The sequence below is a fragment of the Hippocampus bargibanti genome, linkage group LG07 (genome assembly GCF_051943395.1).
Source record: "Hippocampus bargibanti isolate YZ-2025 linkage group LG07, ASM5194339v1, whole genome shotgun sequence".
NCBI lineage: Eukaryota > Metazoa > Chordata > Actinopteri > Syngnathiformes > Syngnathidae > Hippocampus > Hippocampus bargibanti.
In genome coordinates this window covers 1,600,445-1,617,646 of record NC_142740.1, presented here as the reverse complement: position 1 = coordinate 1,617,646, position 17,202 = coordinate 1,600,445, and the positions used below count along the sequence as shown (strand labels likewise).

The window sequence follows — 17,202 nt, the reverse complement described above, 5'->3', positions numbered from 1 at the left end:
TAAACACCTAAGCCATAATAGACAACAGACACTCTGAGGTTAGTCGGCTGTCTGAGGAAGTAGTGTTGTCATTTTTTTTCTGCAGTGCAAACAAACAAGCCGAGAGCATAAAAAGACATGCTCAGTTTTGCCGTTATGGGAATAATTTACCTAGCGGGGGTTGCGCAGGGGGGGGGGGGGGAGTTGCAATAACCCATTCAAGCTTCCCATCGTACTTTGCTATACAACAACTCCCCCGCGTTTGTTTGTTGCCTCTCGCAAGACGGCAAATGAGGCTCGGCGTCTACTGCACAGGCACGAAAAGCCGCAATCTGGAAGCCAGATGGATCACACAATGCGACCGGGAAGTTCTGAAAGGGAAAACCCGTCTCCTCGGCTCATGTTCCAGAGATGCAACTGGAAACGGGCATACAGTAGGAAGGCAAGACAATGAACGATGGTATTTCACCCTGCCAGTTGCAAAACGAATCGCCGCGCTAACCGCCCGCTGACCCCGGCCCACCTCGGTTTTACTACCAGGTCCTGACCTGGAGCTAAAGTTCAGGGGGGCGGCTCCTGAGAACCTGGGAGCAAATGGATGATCAAAACCATCCGTTCCTAGAGTTGCCTACCTGGCCTCCTGAGACTGCCCTCTGAAGCCATGAGTTCTATGAAAACATTCTTCGGGCGAGGACACGGGTGCCCCCTCCCCCAGAGTATGTCGAGTAAGCTATAGATTAGCCTACAAAAGAAAAGTGTTTTAGCAGGGAGCTAATATGGCTTTATGGGCTGTGTCTCACACACATGCATTTCTCGTGTCTATTCCTGGGATGTGCGAGAGGTTTCTTCTTTCACAAAACCGGGACTGGTGGAGCGTTTGGTCTAAACCCCAAGTGGGATGGTTTACCTGGCCGGGCCCCTCGTGTGGGGGAGGCAAAGGCTGTTCTGGGTGGGCCGCTGGATCACTCCCTTTCTTGCTTGTCTGACTTAAGGCTGAGAGAACAGAAGTCTTTCACGACGTGCCAGTTCATACAGTGGGTTTTAACGACCCGACTTCGCAGGGGCCTGCCGGTGTCTAGAGTACACACTGCAGAGGCGAAAGCCAGCAGGCTACAATGCTGGCGGCAAAGATGAGACAGCGGTTGCGTGCCATCCTAAACCCGCCTCATAGACGGTAGGCGCGAAATATTGTGGCTGTTTTATAAGGTGCAATTCATGAAACGATGTATATCAAGTATGGAAAGAGTCCATTGATTATTTAAATTAACGACGCAATTGAGGGCGACCTCACCTCCTTGTGTGGAGGTAGTGTGTGAGTTTTCTATGGGTACTTCGGTTTTCTTCCACACTCCAAAAACACACATGGCAGACTGAACACTCCAAAACAGTTGTTCTTAATCTTGTTGGAGGTACCGAACTCCACCAGATTCATATGCTCACCGAACCCTTCTTTCAATGACTGTGCGCAGTAACTGCAGACTAGACTTAGGGCTGGACCACCGAACCCCTGGGACCGACTCACCGAACCCAATGGATTCGATCAAACCCAGTTTAAGAACCACTGCTCTAAATTATCCCCAGGGGTGAACGTGGACGGTTGTTCATCTGTGTCTGTGCCCTGCGATTGGCTGGTAATAGATTTAGGGTGCCCTGAAAATGGCTGGAATTGGATCCATCACTGATGAAACGATTGAGCTTTACTGTTGAATGTGGGTGGAAATAAATACCTGGGGCCTTGATAACCCGGTAAACGATTTCAACTTCTTATGTTATAAATAGGTTGAGGTTTTCTTCTGGAGTGACCAGGTTGGATAGGATCAGGAATGAGTATATCAGAGGGACAACTCATATTAGAGGCTTTGGAGAGAAAGTCAGAGAGGCCAGACCGAGATGGTTTGGACATGTCGAAGAAGGATTCTGAGCCTTGAACTGCCAGGGAAGAGACCAAGATCAAAGAGGAGGTTTATGAATGTTGTCAAAGAGGACATGAAGGTAGCTGGTGCGAGAGAAGAGGATGCACAAAATGAAGGACACTGATTCACTGTGGCGACCCCTGAGGGGAAAAGCCGAAAGGAAAAGAAGAAGATGTTATAAAGAGGCACTGCTTTAGGGCCCCTTCAGATCAGATTCATACCAAGAGACCACTACAGAAGGGTTTGGTCTGCCAACGTCACAGTATCAGTGAGCAAAGTGGGCAGTCAACGCCAGCTGAATACTAAGCGCTTCCTCATTTTATTCGGCGCTTTGCAGCTGAAAGAGAGCACTGTCTGATCTTTTGTTCTTCGGAGTCATTCAGCGACAGCCACCTGCCCCCGCTCGGACTAACTTCCATTAGCGGAAGTCAAGGAAGTAGACTCTGTAGGGTTTTCTGGTCTGGTTGTTGACGTATCTGCCTGTCATTTCCAACTGGCCCAGTGTTGCTCCGAGTGAAGAACTTTGCTTGCGTCGGCGAGTATTTGTACACCCTTCAAGAGGGCAAACAAAGAAAGGATATTGACACAGGAATTGGCAAGGGTCCGAGGTACAAACACTGCTGTGAGAAGGCAACGACCATTTTTTTTCCTCTTCACTTTTGTCAACAAAGCGCGAGTGTGTTTGTTCATTCCGGCCTGAGCTGAGACCAGATTGTAACATGGAGCCGCTAGTTGGCTACCAAGTTCACGGTCGGACATACCGAACGAGACGTTGCCAAGGTCACAGAGTGGAACTCATCAGGATTAACTCGACATCAAACGAGAAGAGATAACTAATGGAATGGGACGAAGGGAAAATTCAAAAGTACACTGATATCTGAACTTAATTGGTTCCCAGACAGAGTGTGTAAGGCGAAAAGTGTGTATCCCAAAAATTAGTTTCCCATAGGAAACCATTAAAATGAAACTAATCTGTTCCCAGGTCCCCACAAAACATAATTGTCTACTTTCTAATTTTCTAAGCCTTAAAACTACACAAAATATACATTATTTTATGTATCATAAATGTGCTATGGCATTATAATTAAAGAAATAAACTGTACTATATAATAATAAAAAAAGTGGTTTTATTTACCTTTGTGATGGTCATTGATAGCTTGATGGAATGGAGTGGCCGGTTTCATCAGCATTAAACACTTGATGAGGAACGTAGCCTTCTTCTTTCACCATCTTGAGGAATGATCCCTTGTAGGTGCTTTCTCTGCAATAATTTTACCTAGTTCCTCATCAATTGTGTTCTCTTTAGCTGGGTTGATAGATTTTTGCATCAAGTGTACAGATGGCTTGTGTGGGTAATTTGTGGGGCCTGATTGATGGGTATTTTAACCTTGCAGTCTACACTCTGCTTTTGAAATGAACGTCAAAGTTGAAACGAGGCCAAATTTCACTGTTTCCTATCCATTTTCTCACTCTCTCTGTCACCTGCCTGTCTCTTTAATGTTTTATTTAGTGCAGCCAAATTGTGAATATGCAACACGCCATTTTTTTCAGAATCAGAATCAGAATACCTTTATTCGTCCCGCAATGGGGAAATTTGCAGCGTAGAACAAGCCGACAGTACTGCTGACTGATTCCAGTCACAGAAAAGTCTACTGTTGGCAGGATTACCAAATCCACAATGGTCCAATAAATAAAAGCAAATAGTTGTTGGCTTTTTACTACATACGATGAAGATGAATCCAGGCGACACGGAATACACACCTGTGTTTCTCCACATTCTGGCCTATGACTCATTAAAACAAACATAATGGCCATTTGCTTGGCCCGGGACTGCATTTGTGTTTGTGGAAGACAAATGGGCTCAAAGTGCACGTCCGGATAATGAGACGTGTTTAGGATGGGAGTGTCAACCTGTAGTCGAGGCGGGGTGTTTGCGCAGAAGGGGGCGCTAACGGCTGAAAGCCCGACGGCGTTGCCCGCAACTTTTTTGATATCGAGAAAATACCTTTGCTAATTTTCTTTCGGGTTTTGTTTGGAGGGGCCGGGGGGGGTGTAGATCAAGTTAATTACCAAAGTATCTCCGCCATGAATGTAACCTATAACCAAATCGTTTCAAAATCGTCATTCATTGTCGGTATCTCAAATTTGACAGCAAAATTCTGCGGTAGACAAACAACGGTTTTCTTTCAAACTTTTTCTTCACTGCGTCTTTGTTTTGTTTGTTTATCTATTTATGATAGACTTTCACGGCGCTACTGGAAATTGATTTTAGGGGGGGGGGCGGGTTTCACTTTTTATAAGAGAAGTGTGAAAGGTCACATCTCTCAAGGTGATGGCAGCAAAGATGCACCCAGAGCCAGGAATAGCCGCGGGGGGTCGCAGGTCAAACAACTGAAAACGAAACTCTGGACAAATCGTTATTTGGTACCCCCAAGGAGTGGGGGGGGCAGGAAGAAAACACTTAAAATGCCAGCAGCCAAACAGCCCGTGGTTGATCACTGCCACTCGACCAATCACAACAAATGGGGGGAGAGGTCAAAAGTCGTCCTCATCAGCCAAAAGAAGGTACGATAAAAGAGATAGGGTGTCTAGCAGCTGGCAAAATAATCACGGGCGAGGCCAAAACACCACCGGAGATGCCGCGTCGGTTTACGAGGGAATTTGGTTGCCATGGCCGCAACATCAACCCAATTGGACGCAAGTCAGAACGTGTTGGTGTCGATTGAGTGCTGACCTACTATGCATTTAAAAGCCCAGTTGAAAGGGATTTTATGGAGCCCGGTTTGAAGAAGAAATAATTTGGTATTTTTTAATATTTTTTTGCTTGATTTGTTGTATTTTTTGTCATATTTTGGTCAAGCTTGCAGTGCTGTATTTTTTTGTCCATTTTTTGGGGGCAAATTTTTGATGATTTTTTTTTAGAGCTCTTTTTTCCATTTGTTTTTTTGGCAAATTTCCCCTCTCTAATTTTAATCTTATTTTCTTCATTGATTATTATTTTTATTTATAGATATTTTATCTTCATTTGTTCATTCATTATAGTTTTTATTTATACATTCAATTAGCTTGTGGTGCGATATACAGTATACAGTAAATCAACTACAGGTAACATCCGACTTACGACCGAGTTCCGTTCCGACCAAACGGTCGTAAGTCAAAATGCGAAATGCATTCAAAATGTTGATTAGAGACTCGCAGTCTAAATGACAGGCAACCCCTCCCCCCCCCCCTCTGGTGCCATCACTGGCTGGCTGGCTGGGCAAAATTACGTACGCGTTGCCGGCCTGCCAGCACGTTGCGGTGCCAGGCGTAGAATAAAACATTTAAAAATAGGGTCTGGTGGTCGTGGTCGTAAGTACGGGTGATCGTAAATCGAGCTGGTCGTAAGTCGGATGTTACCTGTATCTATTTTGCTATCTATTAGCTGTCTAGCTGGCTCCCTAGCAATCTAGCCAGCTATCGATTAGCTATCTAGCTATCTATTAGCGACTGTATACTGTGACTGTAAAGTGACCTTGAGAGTTTTGAAAGGTGCTTATAAATGAAATGTATTCTTATTATTATTACTGTATCTATTTGCTAGCTAGCTTTCTATCTATTTGAAGAGTGAACGCTGGCGCGTGTGGCTGTCGCTACTCACCCACAGAAAAGCTTATCCTGTGACTGTAAAGTGACCTTGAGAGTTTTGAAAGGCGCTTATAAATGAAATGTATTATTATTATTATTATTATTATTATTATTTATTAACTCCTTTTTTTTCTGTTGAAAAAAGAGAGTCTAAGGTTTCTAACGCTGTACAAAATGTCTATGTTGTCCGAAAACTCAATATTCTGTGGATCCTGGAATTCGAGTGACAAAAACCCTGGCACTGGAGTGGACACATTTTTGCACATCGTCTGGCAGTGAATGAGTTAAGCATGCCCCCCCCGTCTCACCCCATCCTTTCTGCTGAACGACGGTCATGCTTAAAAGTATTTTACGGAGGCCTACAGGTGCGATCGGAATGCAGTGAGTGAGCTAATGACTACCCCCCCCCCCCCCATGACCATAGTCACGCTGACAGACTTGGAAGAGATGAGACAAAGGGAAATGGGGGGAGGTGGAGTGACGCCGTAGGCCGTTGGTAAATATGTGGACCACCCAGAGTTGAAAGAACAACGCCTCACAACATGTTTTGTTAAAAAGTCGGCGTGCGGGGGGGGGGGTGTGACAGTGAAAAGGTTTGTCGTGAAGATGAACAATCTTGCCAGGAGACAAAAAAAAAAAAGAAGAAGAAAAGACTCAGCCCGAAGGCGTCCAGGTGCAGAATCAAGTCCTCGCATGCTGGCTCGTCTACACGAGAGTGAAGCTTATCGTGACTCAATTACTTAGCTATTGAATTGCTAGCTAGCTTTCTATCTGAGTTACTTCCGGTTTGAGTGAAGGCCTAGCTAGCTATCTGTTAGCTATATATTAGCTAGCTATCTTTCTATCCAAGTTAATTTTAGCTATCAAATTGGTAGCTAGCTTTCCAACTGAGTTACTTCCGGGTTGAGTAAAGGGCTAGCTAGCTATCTGTTCGCTATCTATTAGCTAGCTACCTTTCTATCCAAGTTACTTAGCTATCAAATTGCTAGCTAGCTTTCTATCTGAGTTAATTCCGGGTTGAGTGAAGGCCTAGCTAGCTATCTGTTAGCTATATATTAGCTAGCTATCTTTCTATCCAAGTTAATTTTAGCTATCAAATTGGTAGCTAGCTTTCCAACTGAGTTACTTCCGGGTTGAGTAAAGGGCTAGCTAGCTATCTGTTAGCTATCTATGAGCTAGCTAGCTTTCTATTCAAGTTACTTAGCTATCAAATTGCTCGCTAGCTTTCTATCTGAGTTACTTCCGGGTTCAGTGAAGGCCTAGCTAGCTATCTGGTAGGTATCTATTAGCTAGGTAGCTTTCTATCAGAGTTGCTTAACTATCTATTAGCTGTCTATTAGCCAGCTAGCTTTCTATCAGAGTTACTTAGCTATCTATTAGCTGTCTATTAGCTAGCTAGCTTTCTATGCGAGTTACTTCCGGGTTGAGTGAAGGCCTAGCTAGCTATCTGTTAGGTATCTATTAGCTAGCTAGCTTTCTATCAGAGTTGCTTAACTATCTATTATCTATCTATTAGCTAGCTAGCTAGCTTTCTATCCGAGTTACTTAGCTATCAAATTGCTAGCTATCTTTCTATGTGAGTTACTTCCGGGTTGAGTGAATGCTGGCGAGTTTGGCTGCCGCTGTTCACCAACAGAAAAACTTATCCTGTGACTGTAAAGTGACCTTGAGAGTTTTCAAAGAAGAGCTTAGAAATGAAATGGATTATTATTATTATTATTATTATTATCAATGATAGACTCCCCCCCTCCAACATCTTTACAAATGGCGGAAAAGAGCTACTTTTTTAACGAAACACAATGCTAGCCTAAAGCAAATAAACGCCAGCTCGAAGTTGTACGGAAGACGGATGTGCGCTACAAGAGTAGACACGTTTATGGGGGAGTGGGAAAGCGGGGGGGGCAGGGGGGCGGAATGAAGGGGGGGGGGGGGGGCAATGACCTGCAACTACTCATGGAATTCCTCAGAGACGCTCACGTTAACGTACTCCATCCCTCTTACGCTGCTTCGGGGGGGGTTAAAATGGGACAGAACAAAACAAGTCAAGTCCTTCCGAGTTGTGTTTGAGCTGGCCAGCCTTGAAGGGACACACAAAAAAAAAACACAAAAGGGGACTACAAAGTCCACACTGGGGGGGGAATAGCCCCCCCCCCCACTGTGGAATCACATGATTTGCTCTTTTGAACCTCTCCTTGGGAATTACGTAAAGCCCTGACATGGCGATGATGGTAATTATCTCGCAAAATAAGCACACTGGTCGCGTATTTTGCAAAAACATAAAAATGCTGGACGTGATCCAAAGCGATGACAAGATGGCCAACTCGGCAAAATCGTCTTTGGAGGTTTTCGATAAAACATCTGGGGTAGTGGGTAGTGAAGGGTTTTGCTGTTTTATAAAAATAGCTTCTTTTACTCCTCTTTCAAACCATCTTTTTTCTTTCGCTAAGATTTTAACCTCACTGTCGTTCATCAAATGAGTGGTTGCTAGCTTTTAGGTACATATGTACTGCAGATTGAGCTCCAAGAGTGTGTTAGATACACATGTGTATCATACATGTGTTAAGAATCCGCAAGCGTATTTTACTCCCGTAAAAAGGGATGACCGGTATGAGGTAGGGTGCAATGGGGAAAAGTTCACTTGGGGTCAACATGGCAGAGTTTGGAGATCTTAAATCCTGCTCTGGCTTGGCCCGGTTTGTGTTTCCAATACAAGTTGCACAAGGCGGGTCGGCGATAGCTCCGTGAGCTCCAATAACTCGCCTTACATCATAGCAAAACCATCTCTCTAGACCTTTGTTATTATTCGTAAGGTCCTCTTTTTTTAGCAGAATTATCTTTTTTTTTCCAGCTAAGGCCACTTTTTGATTTTTTTAGACTGTTTTGTTGAATTGGATTGCAGGAATGCTTTGGTGAAGAAATTAAGCATTCGGCTATGAAGCCAAGTTTGATATATACGTTCATTTCTGCTTATTACTGTAGATATTTGTTACGTCTTCCCGCAAAAAAAAGTGATAATAAAAACAGAATTCATGTTTCATCATCACTGATACAAAATTACAAAAAAAATACATAAAAAGATGGATTACTAGTTTTGAAATCAGTCAACTATTTTTTGGTTCAATTACTATAGAAATGAGCATCAATGGGGTTGCAAAATTCTTTCAAAATCTCAAAATTATTTATTATATTTTTATTTCACATTTTATTTGACTGATGAGACAGCTAGCTGAATAGAAAGAATGCTAGCTAGCTCGCTCACTCGCTCGATAGACGATCATGGAATTTCAAAAGTTTGATTTGCTTTTGTGGGCCCAATAAAATGATGCAGTGGGCCCACCAAGTCTTGACTTTGACACCTGTGATGCAAGGAATTAGACAGCTAGCTGAATAAAAAGAGATTTAGCTAGCTAGCTAGCTCGCTAGATGAGCATAGGATTTCATAAATTTGATTAGCTTTCGCGGCACAATAAAATGATACGCCGAGCCAGATTTGGCCCCCAAGCCTTAACTTTGACACCTGTGATGCAAAGGATTAGACAGCTAGCTGAATAGAAAGAGAGTTAGCTAGCTAACTAGCTAGGTGAGAATGGAATTTCAAAACTTTGATTAGCTTTCGCGGGCCGAATAACATGATACGCCGGGCCCTGTTTGGCCCCCGGGCCTTGACTTTGACACCCGTGATGCAAGGGATTAGATAGCTAGCTAAATAGAAAGAGAGCTATCTAGCTCGCTCACTTGCTCGATAGATGAGCATGGGATTTCAAAAGTTTGATTTGCTTTTATGGACCCAATAAAATGATACAGCGGGCCAGATTTGGCCCCCGGGCCTTGATTGTGACACCTACGCTGTAGGTGCCTATCCCGAGGATACAAAAGTTACGAGTGATCAAAAATGGCAGCCCAAATGCATTTTTTGGGGGGAAAACATCTCAGCGATGGAAAGCTTTGATGGGTGTGATTGCTAGCTTGGAAGCGCATCTTGAAGACATAATGACGGGCTTGCGTCACCCCGGCGGAGGTCAGCCGGCCGGCCACGAACGAGAAGCTTTGACAACAACGTGACGTCATCAAAGCGGACCGGCGTGACTCATCGACCTCAGATGAGGGAGGCGTACAGGAATTTTAATGACAACTTCCACATAAGAAAAAGAAAAACACACAAACATTCTTTTTCGCCAAGGTTATAAATCTACGAGCGAATGAAAAATAACAGGGAAACAAAATCCACCGCCCGGTGTTCCCATTTGTTTGATGTGCGTGTCAGAGGCCGCGAAAAATAAGAAAAACAAACTGTTTGTGGAAGGCTTTCATTACATGACGCAGAGGGACGATGACGTCGCTCAGGACTGAATATAAATATATACAGTACAGTCTCGTTATATCGATATCGGATATATCGATAGTCCCGGTTATATCGATACTATTTCTATGCACGCACGGAGAAAATTACATGCAAACAGGGTCGGATATATCGATAGTCCCGGTTATATCGATATTTTTTCGGACTCCCTTGAATATCGATATAACGAGACTTTACTGTATATGTAACCAAATCATTTCCGCTCCGAAATGGTTTTGATCCTTTTTTGTCTTTTCCTTGCTAAACAGTACAGCGATACAGCATGTCCATTCTCGCCGTCTTCTCAGTAAAATGCAACTGAAGTAAAGAAGCGTGGAAAGTAAATTTAGCGTGTAGTAGACGTGCACATTCCACCATGACTTCCCTGATCCACTGGTGAAAAGGATGCTTTGATCCTCTCCTCTTTCAGCTAGAAGTGATTCATGTCACAAAGAGGGTACAGAAAGTGCTGAAGAATGAATGACTCTCAGTGTCTTTAAGTTGTCATATGTTATATGTATTTATTTATATTTTTTTACAGGACTAATCTTTATATTAGCTATCTAACTAGCTTTCTGTTGATTAGTTATATATCTATCTATTTGAGTTATTCCGGGTTGAGTGAACGCTGGCGCGTGTGGCTGCCGCTGCTCACCTGCAGAAAAAAATATCCTGTGACTGTAAAGTGTCCTTGAGAGTTTTGAAAGACCCTTATAAATGAAATGTATTATTATAACTATTTTCCTGTTTGTCATCAACAAAATGGAGAGCGAGAAAAAAAGAGTAACCGAAAGAGCGACAAATCAATTCAATAAGCTCCACGTGTGGAAAAGCAGCAACCCTCCGCCACGGGTCAAGTCCATTTTTTTTTTGTGTTCTGTTTTTATTTTAACGATAGAAACACAAGAAGGTCATCCATCACTTTGACAGAGTAGAACAAGCCTCGCAGCTGCGGTCCGATTCAGCCAACGTCCGGAACACCCATGATCACGAATGGTTTTCGGATTTGGGGATTTACGGAAGACGCCTTTGCCACTGTGTCAAGGAGAAACTAGTCTGAACCTGTTCGGAATTACACCGATAAATGTCTTTTTTTTTTCATGTCAATCAATTTTGTCTGGTCCAATTCGACACATTTATTCACTAATTGGGTAAGTCAATCGGGCAACACGTCGCACCACACACCAAACGATGAGCCATTGCGAGCGTCCTTCAAAAAAAAACAACAACAACTTAAATGTAAGCATTTGTCATCAGAACGGTCAAAACGGACGATCAAAAAGAAGGATCAAAACGGACGATAGATACGGACAATCGAAACGGACAATCAAAACGGACGATCCAAACGGACAATCCAAACGGACAATCCAAACGGACAATCCAAACGGAGAATCAATACGGACGATCAAAACAGACGATCCAAACACACGATCCAAACACACGATCCAAACGGAACATCAAAAGGGACGATCGAAATGGACGATCAAAACGGACGATCCAAACGGAGAATCAATACGGACGATCAAAACGAACGATCAAAACGGACGGTCAAATCAGACAATTGAATGGGACGATCGAAACGGACGATCGAAACGAACGATCGAAACGCACGATTGAAACGGATGATCGAAACGGACGATCAAAACGGACGCAAATTGTTTTTTTTAACCCGAGGAAAAACCACTTGACACACTGTTAGCTGTAGCTTGGTCCGTAGCACCTTTAATTGAGGCAAGGTCATGATCATCCTCCACCATTTCCAGACATTGGGAATGAGGAACCTCTTTGTGGTTTATAAAGTCACGCGGCAAACTTTTGTTTCCACTACACTGACCATAACGATAAGTGAAGACATCCCAGGCAAATCCCCCACGTGAACCCCCCCGCCCCCCTCCGTCGCTCTTTGGCTCCAACCCACGACGACAATAAACCCGGATCTCAGACTCCCGGTCCTGCGACCGGCGGCTTGTTGCATCGCTCGGCCCGCCATCTGTTCTCAACACACCTTGGCAAAAAAACAAGAAAAAAATGTGGTTGTAGAAGGTAAATGAGCTGCAAGGGGAAGTCAAAACATCCATGTTACCAATCGGTATGGGATGTGAATCGTCAAATTGAAGGTTTGCAGAAGACCACCATCCCCCTCAAATCCCCCTCGCTACACTAACTCAAAGCAAATGCCAGAAAAGAGTGTCAAACAACTGCCACGGCCCCCGGAGATGTTGTTAAGAGCAAGGCAGAGCTGATTTTGCACTAAACAGTTTGTCCCTTTTGGTCACGACGTCCATTACTCAACACAACCATCGTCTTCTGTGACCACTCATTCCAACTCGGTGTTAGCGAAGTCGTGAGATCAGAAGGGGCCCCGTGACAAAACCCTGTTGTGCGCCTGTCAGGCAGCTCATCGAGCCTCCGCGACGATACCCCCAAAAAAAATCTGGAGGCTTGGACATTCTAAATGGACATTGTTGGACATCCAACAATGAAGAAGTGAAGCAAAAGGTGTCAGGGGGAGGGGGCTTCCTGAATCGCGCTAAAGACCCTGTGGAGCACCGGTCCGTGGAGTGTTGGGGTAATGGAGACCTTTTCATGTCACGAAGACCTTCGCCTGCACCGCCAGGCTTTTGTCCGTCATTACAGGAACCCCTCACAGAAGAAAGTATTTTCGCGAGACCCGACACAGCATCTGCAGAACGCAGTTTTACAGACATTGAAGTGTCTTTACAGGAACCCCTCACAGAAGAAAGTATTTTCGCAAGATCTGACAAAGCATCTGCAGCAGGCAGTTTTACAGACATTACAGTGTCTTTACAGGGACCCCTCACAGAAGAAACTATTTTCGCAAGATCTGACGAAGCGTCTGCAGAACCCGGCAGCAGGCACTTTTACAGACATTAAAGCCAGTTTTCACCCGGTCCAAATGAACCGTTGGTTGGTTGGTTGGTTGTTGCCAATCTTACAGTCATTGTTTAACGTAGCCCAACTGGACTTGAATCGTGGCATTTACTGGATTGTACGACAAAATGTAAACTTCCCTTCAAAAAGTAAAAAAAAAATAAACATGAAAATCATGTTAATCGGTGAACTTGTGATGGAGAATAAGAAGTTATCATATTTAAAAGTTGCATGCTATTATATGCTTAGTCAACATGTGTGACTCGAATACACAATTGAAGCACAGACAACCTGGGGTCAATCTGAGGTCAACAGACACAGCTGGTTAAACTGTCATCTTGATCTAGGAGATCTGGCCTTGGACAGAATTTAGGACTTGGGAAACTCCTTTATCGCAGAAGTAATTTACGACTTGAAACTCCTTCACAGGAAGAGCTGATTAACCAGGTTCCATATTTATCAGTTCATAGAAAAGACAATGTTTTGTTGCTTATCACTGTTTGTGCTTAGAACTCAAGCGGTGTGGTCTTCTAATCAAGAAAACTATGTTTTACTAATGTATCACTTTAATTTGCATATACTCTCAATAAATAGCTTAGCAGAGGGCTGCAGAATTCAGGCGTCTGTCATGAATGGCTACGTCTCCTGCCGGCAGTAAAAGACAATCTTTCTGGGTTCGAGTCTTTGTCCACAGTGTCCGATCTCTGACAACTTGTTGTGTTCGTACGAACACCGGGACAACGGCAAGCGCACCAACAGACAAATCGTTTTTTCGAACCGGACCTAAAACGTGTCAAATGTCAACGCAGGCCGTAAGCCTAGGCGATGGCCACCGAGACCGAGTTGCACAGAGCCAAGGGAAATTCCCCAAAGCCCAAACAACCTTTGAAAGGAATGAATAGAGCGATAGCGTAGCCAGCAAGGCGGGTCGCCCAGTGGCAATTTACAGAAGGGGCCTCTGATCTCGGACCGGGTCGGTCCATTATCAGCCTGTTGACATTCTGATGATTTTACACAAGGGCCTTGACATCTTTTCATCAACCCTATCCTCCCTTTTTTGTGTGCAGGTCAAAGCTACTCACAACAAGGGGCCCTTCAAATATTTAGCCCATTTTTGGGGGTGGCGGGGGGCGGGGGGGTTGAATGGACACCAAATAGGTTTACAAATGGTTGTGAGGTCACTAAAACTCGCGGCCTGGACCGAATAATAATTTACATCACATCAGTTTTATTTATTTTGGAATCTGAAACATATTTTATTTTGAAAATTTATGACATTTTCTGGTGTATCTTTCTATATGTCAAGGCGTGATTTTAAATATATAACATGCCACTTCTGTTTTATTTATTTTGGAATCTGAAATATATTTTATTTTGAAAATTGACTACATTCTCTAGTTTATCTCTCGATTGGTCAAGGTGCGTTTTTAAATAAATAACTTGTCACTTCTGTTTTATTTATTTTGGAATCTGAAATATATTTTATTTTGAAAATTGACTACATTCTCTAGTTTATCTGTCGATTTGTCAAGATGCTTTTTTAAATAAATGAATTTAATCACTTCTGTTTTATTTATTTTAGAATCTGAACTGTTTTATTTTGAAAATTTACCATGTTCTCTGTTACATCCGTACACATTTAATCGACAATATCCGGAATCCGATTTAAAATATGGATTTATCTCAACGAGATTGTCACCCACCGAGTCCACATGTGGCAATTGTGAGTTGTATTTTTCATGCACTTTATATTTTATTTTGAAAGGGGAGGGTGTAACCTCTCATTCGGTTGAATAATTCTGCACACCGTTTCCAAGAATGTTCCAGTTTTTCATCAAGTGGAGATAACACCGAACGGCCTTCGGATGCCGCCCATCAACAAACGGCACAGTCGAATGAATCCGCCCTCAAGCGCTCAAGACGAGGAGGAGGAAATAAAAAACTGATAAAAATAAAAAACAAATAGAAATCTCATTATCGGAAAACCGTCGGGCGGCGCAAAGAGCGGTAAAAGTCTGTGTGTTAAATTATTAACTGCTTTCAATCACGTCCGCGAGTCGACCGGCTGCTTTCCATTTCACTCTGATCGCAGTTAATCCGCGGCGAAGATTAGCGGCGCTAATGCTACGTGCCGCTTTCAAGCCGCGCAGATTTGCCTTGTATTGTTTTTGTTGTTGAGGGGGGGGGCGTTGCGCTTCTTTTTTTTAATAATCCATTTTATTTGTAAGCGCCTTTCAAAACTCTCAAGGTCACTTTACAGTCACTGGATCAGTTTTTCTGTGGGTTAGCAGCGGCAGCCACATGCGCCAGCCTTCACTCAACCTGGAAGTAAGTCAAATAGATAGAAAGCGAGCCAGTTAGCTATTAAATTGCCAACTGATAGCTGCTGGCCAATAGATAGCAAATAGATAGCCAGCTAACCAGCTAGCTAGCTAATAGATAGATAGCTGAATAGATAGCTAACAGATAGACAGCCAGCTAGCTAGCTAATAATAATAATAATAATAATAATAATAATAATAATAATAATAATAATAATAATAATAATAAATAGATTTCATTTGTAAGCGCCTTTCAAAACTCTCAAGGTCACTTTACACTCATTGGATCAGTTTTTTTGTGGGTTAGCAGCGGCAGCCACACACGCCAGCCTTCACTCAACCTGGAAGTAAATTAAATAGATAGAAAGCGAGCCAGCTAGCTATTAGATAGCAAATAGATAGCCAGCTAACCAGCTAATAGCTAGCTAGCTGGATAGCTAACAGATAGTCAGCCAGCTACCTAGATAATAATAATAATAATAATAATAATAATAATAATAATAATAATAATAATAATAATAATAATAATAATAATAATAATAAATGTGCACATTTTTGCCAATTTTAAAGGTGCTAAATGCGGTCGGGCCAGAGTAAAAAATAGACTTACCCTGACAAGAGTGCTCTTCGCCTGGGCCCGTTGCGGTTGCGCTCCAGGGGCACCCTGGTCGCCACGGGTCCCGCCGCCGTGCGCCCGCGCCATGGCTCCGGCGGTACCGTTGGCGGCGGGCGCAGCCCTACGTGGCCTCTGCTTGATCCCGTCCAGAAGGCGCACCAGTAAAATGTTACTGGGCAGCTCGTCCACGCCGCACTCCACCAGCGTGCGACACTCCGGGCAGCGTAGCTCGCCGCGAGAACCCACGATGCCTTGCAGGCAGCGTCGGCAGAAGGTGTGCTGACAGGGTAGAACCTTGGCCGAGGCGTCCAGACGTTCCAGGCACACGGGGCACTCCAGCAGGTCCAACAGCACCGATTCGTCCATGTTTGCGGGTGCTTGGGCTTGGGTGGTTTCAGTCGAGAAACATGTCGCTCACTCCGCGGGTGTCACGTCACTCCCATCCCTCGCTTCCAGCCATGGTCTGTGCACGAGCAGCAAAAGAGGGTCAATACGCGCAGATTAATCAACAATACCGAGAACCAGGTCACGGGATACGGCCAGAAATGAACATATATGGCTTATGGACTTCATATGGATGGATGCATCGTTTTGAAAGGCGCTTATAAATGAAATGTATTATTATTATTATTATTATTGTTGTTAATAACTCCCGATGACATACTAGTCCTGAATGAGTTTGAAAAATAACATACCGTAATTGCAATTTTATTTATTTATATTTTTCCACTGCTCGTTCATTCATTTATTTATTTATGTATGAATTTATTTATTAATCACTTATTTTTTTCTTCACTGCTTGTTCATGTATTTATTTATTTATTCATTCATTTGTATTTTTGGGAGTTTATTATGTTTTTATTATTTTATTATGTATGTATGTATGTATGTATGTATGTATGTATGTATGTATGTATGTATGTACGACTGATAGCTTACACAGATTTATTTCTTTAATTATAATACCATAGCACATTTATTATACATAAAATAAGGTATATTTTGTGTACATTTCAGGCTTCGAAAATTAGAAAGTAGAAAATGATGTTTTATGGGAACCTGGGAACGGATTATTCTCATTTTAATGGTTTCCTATGGGAAATTAATTTTTGGGATACACACTTTTCACCTTACACACTCTGTCTGGGAACCAATTCAGTTCGTAAGCCAAGGTATCACTGTATTGTAAGCACTGGTTCTCAAATAGCTACCAATAAATGATACTGTGACGTTTAGAGACGTCTCACACAGAGTGGGCGTTAAAAAAAAAATATCAAAAGTAACCCGGCTTTGGTCAAATGCAAGTCTCTGTGATAAAAATGAGGTAAAATAAACAAATCAGAGGCACGGCAGCTTCAAATACTTCCGCATTCATGTGCAATTGGTAGAGAAATGCCCTCTTTTTTTTTTCTTCCTGGCATGGCTCTAATAATGCTTATGAATTCAGCTACAGAGTGCAGGCATTTGACGTGATTGGCTGTGTCATGCTAGGATGGAACTAACTAGTGTGCTGTA

At 43.1% G+C, this 17,202-nt stretch overlaps 1 protein-coding gene across 1 annotated transcript in view; it reads right to left on the bottom strand.

Annotated features, from left to right (window-relative positions):
- sh3rf1 (SH3 domain containing ring finger 1) overlaps window positions 1-17,202 on the bottom strand; it is a 43,912-nt gene that overhangs the window by 24,513 nt on the left and 2,197 nt on the right. Inside the window, exon 2 of the mRNA XM_089000202.1 lies at window positions 15,682-16,150. Within this exon, the coding sequence (XP_088856328.1) occupies window positions 15,682-16,053 (372 nt within the window). The 5' untranslated portion in view covers window positions 16,054-16,150. The remainder of the gene's footprint in view (window positions 1-15,681; window positions 16,151-17,202) is intronic.